The sequence below is a fragment of the Rutilus rutilus genome, assembly GCF_951802725.1.
Source record: "Rutilus rutilus genome assembly, chromosome: 8".
NCBI lineage: Eukaryota > Metazoa > Chordata > Actinopteri > Cypriniformes > Leuciscidae > Rutilus > Rutilus rutilus.
Window position 1 is genome coordinate 21,032,201 of NC_140222.1, and position 17,471 is coordinate 21,049,671.

The window sequence follows — 17,471 nt, forward strand, 5'->3', positions numbered from 1 at the left end:
GGAAGGCCAGATGAGGCCTGTAACCTGATAATCACAATGCGTGGGAGCTCACATTCAGGAAGGCCTGATGAGGCCTGCAACCTGACATGTGGAAGCTCACAACCAGTGCCCTAGCGACCACAGTGAGTGGGAGCTCACATTCAGGAAGGCCTGGTGAGGCCTGCAACCTGACATGTGAAAGCTCATAACCAGGAAGGCCGAAGAGGCCTGAAGCCTGGTGACCACTGAATGTGGGAGCTTAATACTCAGGAAGGCTGGTGAGGCCTGTCACCTGGTGAACACAGTATGTGGAAGCTCATATTCAGGAAGGCCTAGTGAGGCCTATGACCTGATAACCACAGTATGTGGGAGCTCATATTCAACCACAGTATGTGGGAGCTCATACTTAACCACAGTATGTGGGAGCTCATATTCAACCACAGTATGTGGGAGCTCATATTCAACCACAGTATGTGGGAGCTCATAATCAACCACAGTATGTGGGAGCTCATATTCAGGCAGGCCTGGTGAGGCCTCTGACCTGCTAACCACAGAATGTGGGACCTCATATTCAACCACAGTCTGTGGGAGCTCACATTAAAGAAGGCCTAGTGAGGCCTATGACCTGATAACCACAGTATGTGGGAGCTCATACTCAACCACAGTATGTGGGAGCTCATATTCAGGAAGGCCTGGTGAGGCCTCTGACCTGCTAACCACAAAATGTGGGACCTCATATTTAACCACAGTATGTGGGAGCTCACATTAAGAAAAGCCTGGTGAGGCCTCTGACCTGATGACCACAGTATATGGGAGCTCATATTTAACCACAGTATGTGGGAGCTCATCTTCAAGAAGGCCTGGTGAGGCCTCTGATCTGATAACCACCATATGTGGGAGCTATACTCAAGAAGGCCTGGTGAGGCTTATATCTTGGTAATGTTGGAAAGTTTTCTTTCATCGACGCAAGACCAGGAGACAGTTGGGATCGCGTTCAACAGAAGTTATTCTTTATTGAGAACTCCGCTGTATGTGGCTGCAGTACTTCCAACATTATCTAACTAAGGGAACTTTACATGGTATCTTATAGGCATTTTAGGAGGAGGGACTTTTGAAGGTGGAGACAAATTCAAACAAAGCAGGTAACAGGTTTAGATAACACCCTAGACTGAGGGTCTGGCCAATCTCAATCCAATCAGCATAACCATTCAAACACATATGTGCTAATCCAATCAGCCCAACGATTCAATGTCTGGGCTGTGGCTCTGAGTGAAACTGGGACTCCAGAGCCATTAAAGACAATAAGGAGAAAACAGGAATCGCAACTTTGCTGAGATCTTAACCTTAAAAGCTAAAATCAGTATTCTTCACCGTGATGTTATGTATGGAAGCATATTTGAAATAGATTTAAAATTTGTAACCCTTCAGTAACCACAATATGTGGGAGCTCACATTCAGGAAGGCCTATTGAGGCCTATAACCTGATAACCACGGTATGAAAGAGCTCATATTCAACCACGGTATGTGGGAGCTCGTGTTCAAGAAGGCCTGATAAGGCCTCTGACCTGAGAGCCAAAGTATCTGAGAGCTCACTATATGTGGGAGCCCATCTCCAGGAAGGCCTGGTGAGGCCTATAACCTGATAACCACAGCACGTGGGAGCTCATATTCAGGAAGGCCTGGTGAGGCCTCTGACCTGCTAACCACAGTATGTGGGAGCTCATATTCAAGAAGGCCTAGTGAGGCCTATGACCTAATAAACCACATGTTGTTGTTTTTTTTTTAAATGGGGACTGTCTGGTCAAGGAGGCCTGCCAAGGCCTACTACCTGCCATACAGCCTCCAAAAACCTTTAGATTTTTACCTTTTTACCATAACATGCCCCAAACTCTATACAGGAGACGTGGTCTGTAAGAGAAACAGAAATATGTTATTTGCACACAAAAAACATTTCACAAAAAGACCAGACAGTACACCTGCGGCGTGTGGAGTAAAGACATGTCAGGAATCCCCTTTTTCTTTAAAAAGTACCTGGGCTCACCACTTACATGCCTGAAAGAGGCGTTCATACCAACCAGGTCGAGGAGGGCCATCAGACATGATACTCATCATAGGCCCAACCCCAGGCCTGATGTAAGAAACGCCTGGGGAACGTTGGAGAAGGCTTCTGGGGAGATTATCCCTGGCGCCGCTGAGTGCGCTTTTCCTGGATAACCTCCCTCAGATCCTTCTTCCTGCGGGAGTTGCATCTCCTCTGTGACCTGCTCCGGGCAGGAGGACCTCCTCTGTCTATGGCCCTCAGACCAAGACGGACCAGGCCTTCCTGCCTGCTTGGGTGCGGACTCGGATCTCAGCGGAATGCAGCTTTTAAAAGCAGCTGAGCGCGCCCTCGCCTCCCTGAACTTTTCAACCATCACCTGAACGGAGGGGCCAAAAAGATCAGCGGGCGAAACCGGCGAATCGAGAAGAAAGGTCTTCTCTTTCTCCCCGATGTCCGCCAGGTTAAGCCACAGATGCCTCTCCGTGTCCGCCATAGCCTCCATTGACTGGCCAATAGCGGCAACAGATTGTTTGGTGGCCCGGAGAGCAAGATCCGTGGTACGGCGCAGCTCAGTGACCGCCTCAGGGGATAGTCCTGTCCCCTGGTCGAGATCCCGCAGCAGGTCAGCCTGGTACGCCTGTAACACAGCAAGTGTGTGCAGAGCAGCACCGGCCTGACCCGCTGCTGTGTATGCTCTGCCATTCAAGCGCAATGTTGTTTTTAGCGACTTGGATGGCAGGGTAGGAGCTCTTAGTGTCGATGCCTGCCCAGACACGAGATAGTTAGCTAACGTCTCGTCAACGGGCGGCATCGACACATACCCATGCTCTGCGATTCCATCCACAGCAGCGAAACTACCCCGCTGATGTTGATGAATACGGGCAGAGTATGGGTTCTTCCATGCCTTCTTGATCTCATTATGGAGATCTGGAAGGAATGGAAGGCTCACCTGAGCTGGTGGCCTATGGCTGGGAAGAAACCGATCGTCAAGACGGCCGCGAGCGGTTTCTTCCCTAACGCGCCTCCACGGCAGCTGCGTCTTCATCCATTGTTTCGCCCATGGTTTCATCTCTTATCTAAATCTGACCATGGAGTTGACTTTGGCGGAAAGCTGAAGGTGATTGCTGATAGGCTGTCCCAATCAGTGGCACCTGCACAATCCAATCACATTTGAGAGGGTTTCCGAGATGTTGCTTTTTTCCTTTTTTTTTTTTTTTTTTTTTTTTTTTTTTTTTAAGAAGAAGTAACGGGTACTCACAGTTATGGATAGAAATGTAGTGGAGTAAAGAGTACAACATTTGCCTCTCAAATGCCTCTTGAGTAAAGTCATGAGTACTCCCCAAAAATGATACTCGAGTAAAGTACAGATCCCTCAAAATTGTACTTAAGTACTGTACTCAAGTAAATGTACTCAGTTACTGTCCGGCTCTGGTCAGCGGACAAACTGTCTAAGAGGTGCACCTCCCTCTCAAGACGATTGGCCAGCTCCATCTGAGAACCCCATGATGAAAGCCTCCGCTGAGCCTCAGCCCGAGCGGGACCAGTACCATGGGGCTCAGATGCAGAACCCTCTTCCCTTGAGAAAAGGGTCAGACGAGAGCGGAGAGTCTTTAAAGAAAAACTCTCGCAGTTTGCACAAGAGCCGCTCGTGCGTGCTCTTCCCCCAAGCAGAGGACGCACAGATCGTGTGTGTCACCCGACGTCAAAAATCTTGGGCACGGGTCTGCACACTTACGGAAGCTCTGCTTCTTCTCTGCACGTTTCATTCTTTTTTTTTACTTTTTTTTTTTTTGCGATATTCTTACCAGACAAACAGTCCCTGAAGACGAAAAGATGTTGTCATGTGTGCAAGGCTCCCTTTTATACATCCAGGTCGCGCGTTAATCATCAATCAAGCTGATGATTCACGGGCTGTCGCCGGTCAACATGATTGCCGTGAGTTGATATTTGATTTCAGACACCTGTCACGCCTGAGGCGTTCCCCAAAGCGTCTATGACGTAGTGTCGAGTTCCCTTCGAAAGGGAACTCAGTTACTTTTTTTTTATAATAGCTGTCACATACAGAGATGACCCATATCGGCTGTTCACACAGGACTTGTGTGAAGCTGGACATGGTCAAGTTACACCCATTTTGCTTTGCATTTTGCAAACATGCACTAGATTTTACATTTTGTGTATATATCTCCCTCTGGTGGTGTCTGTCTCACAAGAACGTGTAATAAGCCTAATAAATGTCTGAGCTGCTTTATTAGTGCTGGCAAAAATTATAATAAAATAAAAAATGAAACCTGTCGTATGAATTAGGTTTAATTGCAGTTTTAAAGTTTTAAATACCTCCACACATGCCAGCATGACGAAACGTGCATTTACTAGTTACTATATCAACACTATAGAGAATAAATTGCGCTAAAATTAAGAAATCTTTGGGAGATAGTCTATTACTGAACATTTATTTAACCATTGCAAAAATGTATTGTTAATTTTTCATCTGTTTTTTGGGAGGTTTATTTAAAATAACAAATCGGGTATTATTTTAATCTTTTATGTGTAAGTTAAGAAAGTTCTTTAATGCTGATCTAACCAGCAGAAGACACTAGACGCTTTTACGCTAGTTTTGCAAGAATTAACACACAAAAAAAAAAAAATCGGCAACTCGAGCACCAGAATAAAAAAACTCCCCACACCAAAATCTAACACCAAAGACACACTACATATAATGCCCTGAACTAGCATTAAACCAGAAGAGGACCTCATTATTGAATTGGAAATAGTTCCCTCACAAAACTTCATTTAAACATGAACCACTATCAAACACAACTTTCCGATGCTCTTTGAAATTCAATGAGAAAACATAATACTCTAAATACGATTTGTTAGCATCAACAAAAAAGAAAGTGTCGTACTTCCCCTCGTAAAGATCGGGGACCGTCTCGTCGCTCTTTGCAGCCTCGGTTTCTCTTCAGTGTGGACCCTCTCGTGTGTTTTCATGTTTCCTAACTGACTGAAACTCTTGTCACAGTGTGAACACTTGTAAGGTTTCTCTCCAGTGTGAGTTTTCATGTGACCCTTCAGGACTGCTGTTCACGCAAAACTCTTCCCACACTGATTACATGTGTGCGGCTTCTCTCCAGTGTGGACCCTCTCATGTGTTTTCAGAGAAGATGAAATACGGAATCTCTTTAGCCTAATAATAGGCCTCAAGTGTAGTATACAATTCAGATTTCAGCCTGCCATGCATTATATGTTTTATGGGTAATCTTACTGTAAATAATGAATTAATTAAATGAATGAAACCTCAAACATAATATACACCACAACAAAACTCAAGTTTCTTTTTTTATATAATAGTTGTCACATACACAACACAGATGACCCATAGCTGCTGTTCACACAGGACTTGACATGGTCAAGTTACACCCATTTTGCTCTGCAATGAGCACCACTTGAATTTTTTGCGAACGTGCACTAATTTTAAATTGTGTGTATATATCTCCCTCTGATGGTCTGTCTTACATGAATGTGTAGTAAGCCTATTGATTATTTAATAGCGCTGGCAAAAATAATAATAAAAAAAGTGTAAATAATTCATAGATTTAATTACATCTGAATGGCGAGATAATTGTAAGGGGTGCGAGCGGACGGAGCACAACCATGACGAAACGTGCATTTACTAGTTGCCATATCAACACTATAGAAAAAACTGCGCCAAAATGAAGAAATCTTTGGGAGACATCACTGAACATTTATTTAACCATTGCACAAATTAATTTCTTATGTTTATTTTTAATCTGCTTTTTTTGTGTTTATTTAAAATGAAAAAAAAAAAAAATCGGATATTATTTTAATCTTATACCTGTTATTTAACAGTTGAGATAGTTCTTTAACGCTGATCTAACCAGCAGAAGACACTAGACGGGTTTAAATCCCAGTTGCAAGAATTTACAAAACAAATCGGCAACTCGAGCACCAAAATAAAAGAAAAATAAAAAAAAACCACACCAAAATCTAACACCAAAGACACACTACATATAATGCCCTAAATTAGCATTAAACCAGAAGATGACCCCATTATCGAATTGGAAATAGTTCCCTCACAAACCGCTTCAATTAAACATGAACCGCTATCAAACACAACTTTCCGATGCTCTTTGAAATTCAATGAGAAAACAATCCTCAAAATACGATTCGTTTGCATTAAAGGTACAACAAAGAAAGGGTCGTACTTCCCCTCGTAAAGATCGGGGACCGGCTCGTCGCTCTTTGCAGCCTCACAATAGACCTAAAGAAAAAGTCTTGAGGGTTTTCTGTAATTTGTTCTGATTCTTCATCAGCTCTCAAAAGTATAATATCTGCATTATGTTATAGATTGAAAACAGACTGTAGCCTACTTTTGTTGGATACCGACACATGTTGGGATAACGGAATGAAGCTGGTTATGAGTTAGCAACAAAAAAAGGATTAAGAAAAGTTTGTTGGATATTAAAGTAGTCTGATCCTCTGGGGTGGATGAGGCACTACATTCTCATGAAAGAATACAATGCAGATATATCACCCATGCAAGAGAAAGGTATGCAGTAGATGGCGGTAAAACGAATAGAAGACGTGAATGTTTTTAACACTGTTTTAGCATAAGAAACAACATTTATTGAACAGATCATGTCTGATTTGGTCCTGATTTACATGTAATGTTATTGCTCAACATGTTATTGAGTCACGTTTGATGAGGACGCAGCATTGCATTTGAAAGAGCTGGATCTGAAGATGAATTTAAACATTATATCATGATTTCAGACATTTGTTTTTTGTATGATTGAGTAGAGAAGATGAATGAGTGAAACTCTTCCCACACGAAGGGCAGTGATACGGTTTCTCTCCAGTGTGAATCCGCTCATGTCTTTTCATGCTTCCTAACCGACTGAATCTCTTGTCACAGTGTGAACACTTGTAAGGTTTTTCTCCAGTGTGAATTCTCTGGTGCAGTTTCAGTTCAACATTTGTAATAAAAGTCTTTCCACAATCAAAGCACAAATAATTCTTCACACCACTGTGTATTTTCTGGTGTACTGTTAAATGACTCAGCCGACTAAAACTCTTTCCACAAAAAGAACACACGTAAGGCTTCTCCTTTGTATGAACTTTCAGATGGTCCTTCAGCGCACCTGCCCTAACAAAGTTTTTACCACACTGATCACAGTTAAATGGTCTTTCTCCTGAATGATAACGCAGATGTAATTTAAAATCGCTTAAATTTGTGAAACTCTTCCCACACTGATCACATGTGTGTGGCCTCTCTCCAGTGTGGATTTTCATGTGAACATTAAGGTGTCCTTTTAGTGTGAAACTCTTCCCACACTGATCACATGAGTGTGGCCTCTCTCCGGTGTGAATTTTCATGTGTTCCTTAAGTTTTCCTTTTAGTGTGAAACTCTTCCCACACTGATCACATGTGAAAGGTTTCTCTCCAGTGTGGATTCTCATGTGAAGTTTAAGACTTTGTTTGTATGAGAAACTCTTTCCACACAGAGAGCAGGTGAAAGATTTGTTTGATCTTCTTTTCTGTGAGTGACTCAAAGATTTATCTCCTTTTTTGACATCATGTTTCTCCTCCGCTTCACTCAGTTCTTCGCTCTCCTCATTCTCCTGCAAGTCTAAAATGAAAGTAAAAAAGTTTTCTGTAAATCATAAAAACATCAAAGAGAGAAATGTGAAGGGGGAAAGTGAACACTGATGTAACAGCAGAAAGTAGACAGACGCTATATGAAAGTTATAACTGCGCACAGATAACAGCGCGAGTCCTGATTTTCACCTCTTCTTCTGCGTTTAAAATGTGTAAATTGGCAAGACAAAACACGTCCAAATGATAAACTTTCACAGTTGGTAAAACTTAGCAGTTAATCCACGACTCACATGTGTTTTCTGGTGCGCATCGTTTATTTTGACCACATGTGCACCAGTTATGTATGTGCACCCCTCACTATAAATAAGTATTTGGTTCATTTATGCAAAAGTTGCATTCCTGTTACCTATTAAAGAAAAATGTATTTATTTAAAACAAACTGTTTAATTTTATATTTTATGTTTATTTCTAGAAATTAATAAAATCATGTGAATGTCAATTTTTTTCAATATTTACAACAAAAGTTCAGTAACATGGTTGCAAAAATTGTGAACCAGATGTAAAATGTAAAATAAAACCACTTGGATAGTATTTAGTTCGAGTTCCTGATGTTGACAACTAGGGATGCACCGATACCATATTTTCATAAACCATCCGATATTCCAAATTCTTAGTATCGGCTGATACCGATCTGAAAACATTGCTGTTTTTTTTTTTTTTTAATCACTGTAGTATATCTATAACTCTCTCTGTGTGGAACTGGTTACTAAACACATTACACTAAATACACACATTACTTATTATAGAGAATTATAGAGAAAAACAGCAAGAACAAAAAATTATCAATCTACAACAACACAAAATATATTATAAAGGAGAGTCTATAATTCAGCAGCAAATTTTTTACAATGTGACCGTAAGTGTAGTGGAAATCTGGTTAAATGTTAAAACATAAATTAAAAATTGCTTTTTATATTCTAAGAAAATACATTCATGAAAAATGTATATTACATTAAGATCTACATTTATATACATCTAAGCTATTTATAACATTTATATATGACTCTGGCTAGATAAGTAATTTTATGCAAATCCACAAACCTTTATCTACAGATCAAGTATAAAATAGGGGGTATTGAATAATCTCGGAGTGAGTTTTACCGCGCTGACTGTCGTAACAGAACGTGACATGCTGTTTAAATGCTGAATAGAGGATGGCTGAGAAAGAGTTTCTGAAGAGTAAATATTAATCTGTCCAACACAACATTTTGCACACAAACATTTCAGGAGCTTTACTATGCTTTTTTACCTGGAGCTTAACAGTAACAACCACGAGTACGCAAAGTATTAGATTTGTATCAGTCCTGTCCAAAGATTGCAGTTTCGTAGCTGATAGATACTGAATATTGGATCAGTGCATCCCTATTGACAACCAATATAAATGTTTCATTTGAGTTTCAGGATATTTTCTACCCAGGTCATGGAAAGGGCCCTGTACGTTGTTATTTTTTTTACTATAACTAAGTTATTTCACAGCTCCTATAGGTTTTTTTTTTTTTTATTTTTTTACAACAACCACAAAATCTGTTGAACTGCTTGAAGTTTTATAACCTTAATGATCTTCAGTATCATTAATAAAGAATCAAAAATAAACACCAACCTCTTTGTTCTTCAGTTTCTTCATCTTTTATCCTGCAGGACTCTGGATCACTCATGTTCTCACTGTCCTCAATCTTCTTCACTTGTAGACTGATGGGAATAATCCAGCATTTATTGGTGAACTGCAGTGGGAGGAGCTTCACTGAAGGGGAATCAGTGTGTGGTAGGAGGAGCAGATCTGCCCACATCAAAAATAAATCATCACATAATTTTTTCACAATTTTACACATTGTATTTTCAGCTATCAAAATGTACATTTGTACAAAACATGTAGAAAAAAATTAAAATAATCCAAATATAAAGAAAATAAAAGAATATAAATACAGTAATATAGACACATAAACTAAACTAAAACTAACAGATTAATAAACAACAAATAACACATTTAGATGTATTTTTATTTTAAAAAATTATATAGGCTATATATTTTTTTACATAAAACATGGTTTATCACAGACTATAACAAAATAAATTGTAGATTTCAAAAGTGGTGATTATGCAGTTTGTCAGTCTGTTGACACCAGTGAAATGAGCTTTAAGTGTCAGTTTACAGGTGATTGAAGACATCAGCATAATGAATGAGCTGAAAACTATTAAACTATAGACATTCAAAATAGAGGCTTTTTAGCAGCTGTTAATAGTGACACTCCTGAAACAAGCTTTACAGATCACCAGCGGAGATCTGACTTTATTTGAGTCAGGATATGCTGAACTAAAAAAACTGCTTTGTCAGTATATTGATTCTCACAATCTGAAACAAATAAAACATCAGTAATAAAAATAAAAAATACAAATGACAACCATCTTTGCAGTAGTTTTTTTCTTTTCTGCTTCTTTTATTTAGGAGACGTTTCATTCCCCACTACAGATAAATAACTGGCCTACCCTAACAGCGGGATAAGATATTCATTTGAACCTATTTAGTTTGATTTTCCAATAACTACATTATCAATAAAGAAATTAGATCATTCATTTCTCACAGACTTAGTCTAAAATACCCCCTTTCTCTTTTGATTGATGTACAAGATACACTGAAAAAAATGATTCTGACCCCTTGTAAATGTTACATGTTTTTATCTGGTTAATTTCACTGAATATAATGTGTTATTTAATCCTACTTATTTTTTATTATTAATTTTCAAATTCACTGCTCTTGTTTAAAACAAGTTAATTTCATTCAATTAAAAGTAATTAGAAAAAAATAAGTTTAATTTAATTTCCATATTCACTGTAAAATGAATACGCTATATCTACTCAATAAAATTGTGCAGATTACAAGCAATATTATTAATTAAATTTAACACATTAGAATTGAGTAATAATATCTGTATAACAGACAGACGTCAAAGATGAATTAAGAACTCTTTATTTTTTATTGCCAACATTTGAGAAACCTGATGGTAACAAGCAGAATCACTGAAGGAGAAAACTGTAATGTTACAACCGTAATTTTAAAGCTGCAGTCGGCAACCCTGGAAGATTGAGTGGACTTAGCCAAATTTTGAATGTTTACAACTCTCATGCCCCTCCCCCACTATTAACTAATACCCTCCCATCGAGTTTGTGCTGGTCAGTGCGTGCACCAGATTTTCGGTGAACGCGCCCTTCTCATCAGCATCGATCAACACCATGGAGTACTTATAAAGTAAATGGTTGATAAAGCACAATTACCTGTCGTAAAGAAATGTTGCAAGCTCTGACCTCCTAGCTCTTGAGGTTAACCGAGGAATTGGAATCTTTTCCGCCATCACTCTTCCTTACTGCGCGAACTTCAGGCGTGTGCATGTGATTGTAACGTGCGCGAGGGGGTAACGGGATCTGTGGCGTGTGCACGACCTGTGATTGACAGTCAGATCTCACACCCCCCTGCGCTGATTGGACCTGATGAAGCGGGAGCGGTGGATTTTTGCAAAACAAATAACACGCTCCAGGTGGAGTTAGAAGCTCGGGTTTTTTTCTAAAACCACCTTATTAATGTTGTTCTGTCGGATTATAGTGTCGATTACACTGAATATGATAAAAAAAAATGTTGCCGACGGCAGCTTTAAGTTACAACCATAATTTTAAGTTACCATCATGGGAATCAGTGGGTGTTTAAGTTGGGCTCTTTACCCTGAAACCAATAACTTTACACTTTGTTTTGGCGACTGCACGTGAATTGTAACAGTCAGTTGAACAAACGTGTAAGGAGATCTGATGGTATTGGTAGTGTTTAACATAATCAATATTTCACAATCATCTGACCTGATACAGATCACCTTCGAGCATAAGCTCATTAATTATTCATGCAGCAATGCATAGTGGGAGCAATGAATGAGTTTTGATTGGTGGCACCCAGAATTCACTGCAACATGCTTTAAAATTGTCACCATTGTTGAGATTCACAGGCTGGTTCTTGAAAAAATTGAGTAAATTCAACTTAAAATAGTTTAGCTAAAATTATGAATATTATTAATCTGAAATTACTTATAAAATATAAGTACAACCAATTTACAAAATATAAGTACACTCAACTTAAAAAATATATCTGAATTTAGATAAATTTAATTCGTGCAACCCCTTGACGTAATAAAATTAAGTAAATTCAACATAACATTTTTTTCAGTGTAGCCAAAGCTTCCTCTGAGATCTGAGTCTCACTGAAACTGTCTTTAAGTTGAACTCTGATCACAGTGACAACTTTGTATGATGTTTCTTTGTCCTGATTAATATGGAAAAGAGAGCTTTTATTGCTCAACCTATTTTTGGGTCACGTTTGGTGAGGACGCAGTGTCGCACTTGAAAATGCTGGATCTGAACATGAACTACATACATCCTGATTTTAGACATTGGTCATTCATATGTCTGTGATTGAAATTCATCCCACATGGAGGGCAGTGTTACGGTTTCTCTCCAGTGTGGACCCTCTCATGTGTTTTCATGTTTCCTAACTGACTGAAACTCTTGTCACAGTGTGAACACTTGTAAGGTTTCTCTCAGTGTGAGTTTTCATGTGATCCTTCAGGACTCCTGTTCGCACAAAACTCTTCCCACACTGATTACATGTGTGTGGCTTCTCTCCAGTGTGGACCCTCTCATGTGTTTTCAGAGAAGACGAAATATGGAATCTCTTTAGCCTAATAATAGGCCTCAAGTGTAGTATACAATTCAGAATTCAGCCAACCATGCATCAAGTCAAGTCAAGTCAAGTCAGGTCAAGTCATCTCCATTTATATAGTGCCTTTAACAATGTGGACTGTTTCAAAGCAGCTTTACAGAGATAATTTAAGGTTACAGAGATTGTTTTGGCTTTATAGCGGTTCTTTAATAAAGTTATTTTCCAGCTGAAGTTAGTTTTGATTGATTTGCTTCCGTCACAACGATCATTTGTTATTAAATTAGCGTCCGCTAAGACGACACCATTCTCTCTACACAGACTTTAAACACGAACCTGTGATAAACGCTGATGACATTCACATGCACATTAAGAATTGGTTTTATAGTTATGTGCGTTTGAATATGTGCGCAGGTTTGTAATTCCCTACAAACCAAGCCTAAACAAAGTACTGGTCTTTCCTTATAAATTTTGATATAGAATTTTATTTTATTTTGTCACTTAGGAGTAGGTATGCGAAATGAATTTTCCAGACAACGCTTTATCTGTAGAGTGGGAAAGGGATCCTCCATAGGGAGAGACTAGTAGTTGGCACTTTAGCACTGCATTGTCATCGGGTCCAGGCGAAGGTCCTTCGTCAGACCTGGATCCAGCAGGCTGCGGGAAAACCTCGAGATAAACAAAGACACTAAAATTAGCGTAGATGCCATTCTTCTTATGATGTAATGAGTACATCAGGATATATGGGAAGTGTTCCCGGTTCTGGCTGACCTAATCTATGCAGCCTAACATTGAATTATAGAAGTCTATAATGTATTATGTGAATGCTAGGTCAAAGAGATGTGTCTTTAAAGGGTTAGTTCACCCAAAAATGAAAATTCTGTCAGTAATTACTCACCCTCATGTTGTTCCAACCCCGTAAGACTTTCGTTCATCTTCGGAACACAAATTAAGTTATTTTTGATGAAATCTGAGATAGGGGTGCACCGATCCGACTTTTTCAGTCCCGATACCGATACCGATGCCTGGGCTTTGTGTATCTGTCGATACCCGATACCGATCCGATACTATAGTTGAATTAATAATAAACTGTATACCTTCCACCTTATACCTTCCTTGAAGAGACTAAAGGCACCAGACTTTACTAACTAAACATAACTAAGACAAAATAACAGATGTATGTAATGTGTTGTATTCTTATTTATTTAAAAAACAATTGTGCATTCAAATCGAAACTAGAATATAATCAAACTTCTTTAAATAAATGTAAAAAAAATCTAATTAAAATGTAGCGGTGGAAACAAAAAAACTGTGTTTCCAAAAATTGTAAACATGTAAAAATATAAAGTGCAAAGTCCTGCAACAGGAATTTAAAATGCAACATAGCAGCTGAACCTGAGAATAAAAAAATAAAAAGTTGGTCGAACAACAACTTGATCACACATACAAATAATAATAACCAAACATTGTAATGTGTGTCACACCACCATCACAAACATGACCTGTGAATGCTCACTTAATCAGCAATGGCTAATTTAAATGTCAGTTTTAATGATCATTATGTTTCATATTTTTAAAAATGAAAACAAAAAGAAGCAGGGTTGTGTTTTATATTTCGTGTTGTTAATATGCAGTAAAGATAATCAATGTACGCGTTTGCCTGAACCACATTTATGTGGCCATTAATATGTTTAAGATTTTTTTTTTTTAAATGAAAAGAGGTAGAGTGGTGTTGTATAACATACTTCGTTTTATTTTTGGCTAAAATATACATAAAGAGATTACCGGAGTAGCCAGAGCGAGCTGAGTGACGCGATCAAGAACGCATGCTGTTCCATTTGCAGAATAACCGGACTCGCGTCCTCTCGTCCTCGGGAGTTCGTTCTCCTGAGTCGAACTTGGCAAGTCCGAACTACCAAGGAGGACGCAAGTCCGAAGTTTGCGTACTTGGTATTGAGAAACGGCCTCTGGCTCGCTCCATGTTGCTTCTAGCATGCGACACGCGTGAAGCTGACGAATGACGTAGGTTCTGCTGCGACGACGAGAAAAAAAAAAGAAAAAAAAAGCTATTTTATCAGTATCGCGGCCGATATCCGATCCTAATATCGGATCGGTGCACCCCTAATCTGAGAGCTGTCTCACTCCTGCATAGGCTTCTATGTGACTGAAACTTGCCGGCCCAGAATAGTTATTAAAGACATCGTTAAAATAGTCCAAGTGACTACAGTGGCTCAACCATATGTTTATCAAGCGACAAGAATACTTTTTGTGCGCAAAAAACAAACGACTTTATTCCACTATTAATTTTCTTCTCTGTGGGCCTGAGTGTGTTTACTTAGTAAAACAGCACAGCGTGTCTGTGTTGCAAGTCACCACATAAGCTCACTATTGGCCAATGCTGGTCATGTGTGTGATGCGTGTGACGTACAACACAGACGCGCTGCGTTGTTTTACTAAGTAAACTCAGGCCCACGGAGAAGAAAATTAATAGTGGAATAAAGTCGTTAGTTTTGTTTGTTTTTTGCGATGTGTAATAGGGAGCCAATGCAGTGTTGACAGAACCGGGCTAATATGGTCATACTTCCTGGTTCTGGTAAGAACTCGAGCTGCTGCGTTTTGGACCAGCTGTAGTTTGTTTATTAAGCATGCAGGGCAACCACCCAGTAGAGCATTACAATAATCTAGCCTTGAGGTCATGAACGCATGAACTAATTGTTCCGCATTTGTCATTGAGAGCATATGGCGTCATTTAGTTATATTTTTAAGATGGAAAAATGCGGTTTTACAGATACTAGACACGTGACTTTCAAATGAAAGATTGGTATCAAAGAGCACACCCAGGTTCCTAACCGACGACGAAGACTTAACAGAGCAGCCATCAAGTAGTAGACAGTATTCTAGGTTATTACGTGTGGGGGTTTTTGTCCAATAATTAGAATCTCTGTTTTTTCAGAATTTAGAAGTAGGAAATTACTAGTCATCCAATTTTTTATATCAGCTATGCATTCCGTTAATTTTGTGAATTGGTACGTTTCGTTAGGTTTTGAAGAAATATACAGCCCAGGGGCGGAGTGGGACCAAAAAATCTACCAGGAAATTTCGTAGACCACCGGCCCTCGGTAGTCAAAAAAACAAAATAATAATAATAATTTGCTCAAAAATATAGCGGTGAATGAGAGAATATTAAATATATATTTTTTGTTCCCATTTGCTCCAATGGCAAAGAAAAACTCCTCTATAGTTTTTCACAACTTTCAAAAAGAGGAAAAAAATTGCGACAGATGGATAACGGCAGTCAGCTTAAAGGTTTTTGGTATGTATCCTAGAGACAAAGATGAATTAATGATATTTAAGAAGAGGATCTATGACCTCTGGGAGCATCTCTTTCAGTAGCTTAGTCGGAATAGGGTGTATAACATACATGTTGTCGATTTAGATGAATTAACGAGTTTGCAAAATTCTTCCTCTCCTATTGCAATAAATTAATCAATTTTTTCCGCCCACTGTCGGCCCATTTAAAAAACTCAGTACCTTTCCTCGACATTGCCGCAAAGTTTCAAAGAGCCGGAAAGTATATAAACGCCTAGCGGAAATGACGCAGGTCGAAGCTTTACTCATGCTAGGATGTAAGCGTTTTCATACGCTTCAGTGTGGATGAGCAACTTTTGGAAAACATTTGAAAAATTATAGTGTGGACGCGGAGCGTTTTTAGATGAAAACTCGTTTTCTAATTTATCCGGATTAGTAGAGGTAGCCTAAGGCACAGTATTTCTCCCATTTAATCTCTAAGAATCAGCACAGTCCTAAAATTTTATTTCATGTGATTAACACAGTTCTAAATCCTGCATGCCCTATTGTTTTTGATAATTCAGAGAGAGCTTGTGAAAATTGTTTGCAGGTTTTTATGGATAAAATCTCTGCTATTAGAGCAAACATGTCTAGTTCTATCCAGGTTCCAATTCATTTTCAATCTCCCCTGATTCTATTACCTCTGGCCAGTTAAGTACATTTGAGCTGGTAACTACTTCAAACCTGATAGAAATTGCCCAACATCTCAAGCTTGCTTATTACTCTATTGATAATCATCCCGCCTATAGCTTGTTAATTCAGGTTTGGGATGCGGTGGGTCCAACTATATCATCTGTAGTGAATCAGAGCCTTGTAGAGGTGCGGGTGCCATCTTATTTTAAGCACGCTCTTGTCCAGCCTCTTTAAAAAAAAAAAAATATATAGCTGCGAGCAGCGATTACGGGCCCAAGCCGGTGGCACCGCAACCCCGGTGCCTTTAGTTACCTAAAGGCACCGGGGTGGCGGTACCGCCGGCTTTGGCCCTCCATCGCTGCTCGCAGCTATATTTATATATATATATATATATATATATATATATATATATATATATGTATATATACATATATATACATACATACATACATACACACACATACATATATATATATATATATATATTATTGTTCAAAAGTTTGGGGTCAGTAAGATTTTTAATGGTTTTAGGAGAAGTCTCTTCTGCTCACCAAGGCTGCATTTATTGATTAAAAATACAAACAAAAACAGTAATATTGTGAAATATTATTCCAATTTAAAACAGCTGTTTTCAATTTTAAAATATTTTACATAGTAATTCATTTCTGTGATCAAAGTTGAGTTTTCAGCATCATTACTCCAGTCTTCAGTGTCACATGATCCTTCAGAAATCATACTAATATGATGATTGATGCTCAATAAATATTCATTATTATTTTCAATGTTGAAAACAGTTGTGTACAGATTTTTTTTTTCAAAATGCTTTGATGAATGTAAAGTTCAAAAGAACAGCATATATTTCAAATATATATATTTTTAACATTATAAATGTCTTTACTGTAACTGTTGATCAGTTTAACTCATCCTTCATAAATAAAAGTACTGATTTATTTCATTTCTTTCCCCCAAAAATAAAATTTTAATTATTACTAACCACAAACTTTTGAGCGGTACGTGTTTAACGTTACAAAAGCTTTATATTTCAGATAAATGCTGTTCTTTTGAACTTTCTATTCATCAAAGACTGTACACAACTGTTT

At 38.7% G+C, this 17,471-nt stretch overlaps 1 protein-coding gene across 2 annotated transcripts in view; it reads right to left on the reverse strand.

Annotated features, from left to right (window-relative positions):
- Positions 1-6,634: 6,634 nt before the first annotated feature.
- The window catches only part of LOC311295991 (uncharacterized protein), a 29,829-nt gene continuing 18,992 nt past the window's right edge, over positions 6,635-17,471 (reverse strand). The window contains exons 3-4 of one of the 2 annotated variants that reach the window (XM_084417598.1): positions 9,298-9,474; positions 6,635-7,668 (exon numbers count right to left, since the gene is read on the reverse strand). In XM_084417598.1, the coding sequence (XP_084273724.1) occupies positions 6,800-7,668; positions 9,298-9,474 (1,046 nt within the window). In that variant the 3' untranslated portion in view covers positions 6,635-6,799. The remainder of the gene's footprint in view (positions 7,669-9,297; positions 9,475-17,471) is intronic. The other variant, XM_084417599.1, reaches the window with a different exon arrangement.